This window comes from Mytilus galloprovincialis, chromosome 12 (assembly GCF_965363235.1).
Source record: "Mytilus galloprovincialis chromosome 12, xbMytGall1.hap1.1, whole genome shotgun sequence".
In the NCBI taxonomy this organism is placed as follows: Eukaryota; Metazoa; Mollusca; class Bivalvia; order Mytilida; family Mytilidae; genus Mytilus; species Mytilus galloprovincialis.
Window position 1 is genome coordinate 11,124,863 of NC_134849.1, and position 1,426 is coordinate 11,126,288.

The following is a 1,426-nucleotide window of genomic DNA, read 5'->3' on the forward strand; positions in this document are numbered from 1 at the left end:
ATGGCACATGAAACCCATATGATCAATATCACTAATATAGGCCAAGGAAACGCCCAGATAGCAGGATTTTGCACCATTTACCCCAGAGCTTCTGGGGCCCTTGTGCGGCCCCGAGACCCCCTGCCAGTTTTTTTTTTCGGCTCCTCCGCTCGGCGAAAGGATCTTGCCTCACTATTTAAAAGACACTAGCTACGGCCTTGGTGTTGCTCACCTTGGTCTATGTGAATATTAAACAAAGGAAGCAGATTGATTCATGACAAAATTGTGTTTTGGTGATGAGTTTGTACATCTTACTTTAAAGAACATGCTTGCTGCTTACAAGTATCTCTATCTATAATAAACTTGGCCCAGTTAGTTAAAATGTACAAATTTTATGAAAATTGTTAAAAATTGACTATAAAGGACAATAAGTCTGTCATGTTAAAATGAGAAATAATCATGAACATACATTCCAGTGCCTGTGGAATATTAGTTTTCATAACTTGAAACATGGAAAGTTATTTATTATCTAACTAAATGAAAAAAAAATCATTCTGTTTTCCTTTAAATGCAGTTTTATCTACAGATACTTTGAATACAAATGTTAATTATCGAATATGAACACATGGAAATTGGTTAATTATCATACTTCAACGAATATAAAAAAAATATGAAACTTTTTGCACATTATTATTTGCAAACACTATCTTGCAAAATGTGTTAACTCATATGTTGAATTACAAAAATTATGACAAACTTACAATTTAAACAGACAAAAGACAAACACCAAAATATTGTCATTTTTTTAAATGATTTTTAAAAAAAATGACTAATATATCGAACAAATTCAGTTAACGACCACAATACCATTCATCCAGGCTATCTTTTTCTAAACCAATTAAAAATTGCAACTGCAATATAGCCACCTGTGCTCAAAACATTACGGAAAAATAACGAAGAAAAAACAGATCTTGACAAAAAAACAATATTTTTTTTTATTTTTACATACTTCATGTACTTTAATGGTTTGAACTTCAGTCAAACTAAAAACATATGTATACTGTTAATTATCCTTTTATTTTAGCTAATTGAAAGCAAAAGAACGGTTGAGGAACATCTTTTCAGAAGAAATCAGTATGGTGAAATGACAGTTTTATGCAATTAATAAAATGATTTAAGCCTTTAGACCTATTCATTAATACATTGACATATTTTCTGATGGAGAGAACAAGAAAGAACTAAAGTTTTACAATTTGTGTTTACAGAATAGAGAATAAAGGACAAAAGTGCAAACAAAAGTCAAACAATTTGAAGAATAGAGAAAAATATGACAAAAAATAAAAAATATACAAATAAATTAAAATTCAAAATATAAGGAACAGAGATTAATAAAATTATAGAAGTAAAGTACCCCAACCATATCCCCTTAAAAGTTAACCCGTTGCTT

General features: G+C 29.9%; 1 protein-coding gene across 1 annotated transcript in view; it reads left to right on the forward strand.

The window, feature by feature from the left end:
- The window catches only part of LOC143055203 (uncharacterized), a 47,421-nt gene extending 46,277 nt beyond the window's left edge, over positions 1 to 1,144 (forward strand). Inside the window, exon 9 of the mRNA XM_076228340.1 lies at positions 1,064 to 1,144. Within this exon, the coding sequence (XP_076084455.1) occupies positions 1,064 to 1,144 (81 nt within the window). The remainder of the gene's footprint in view (positions 1 to 1,063) is intronic.
- Positions 1,145 to 1,426: the final 282 nt, after the last annotated feature.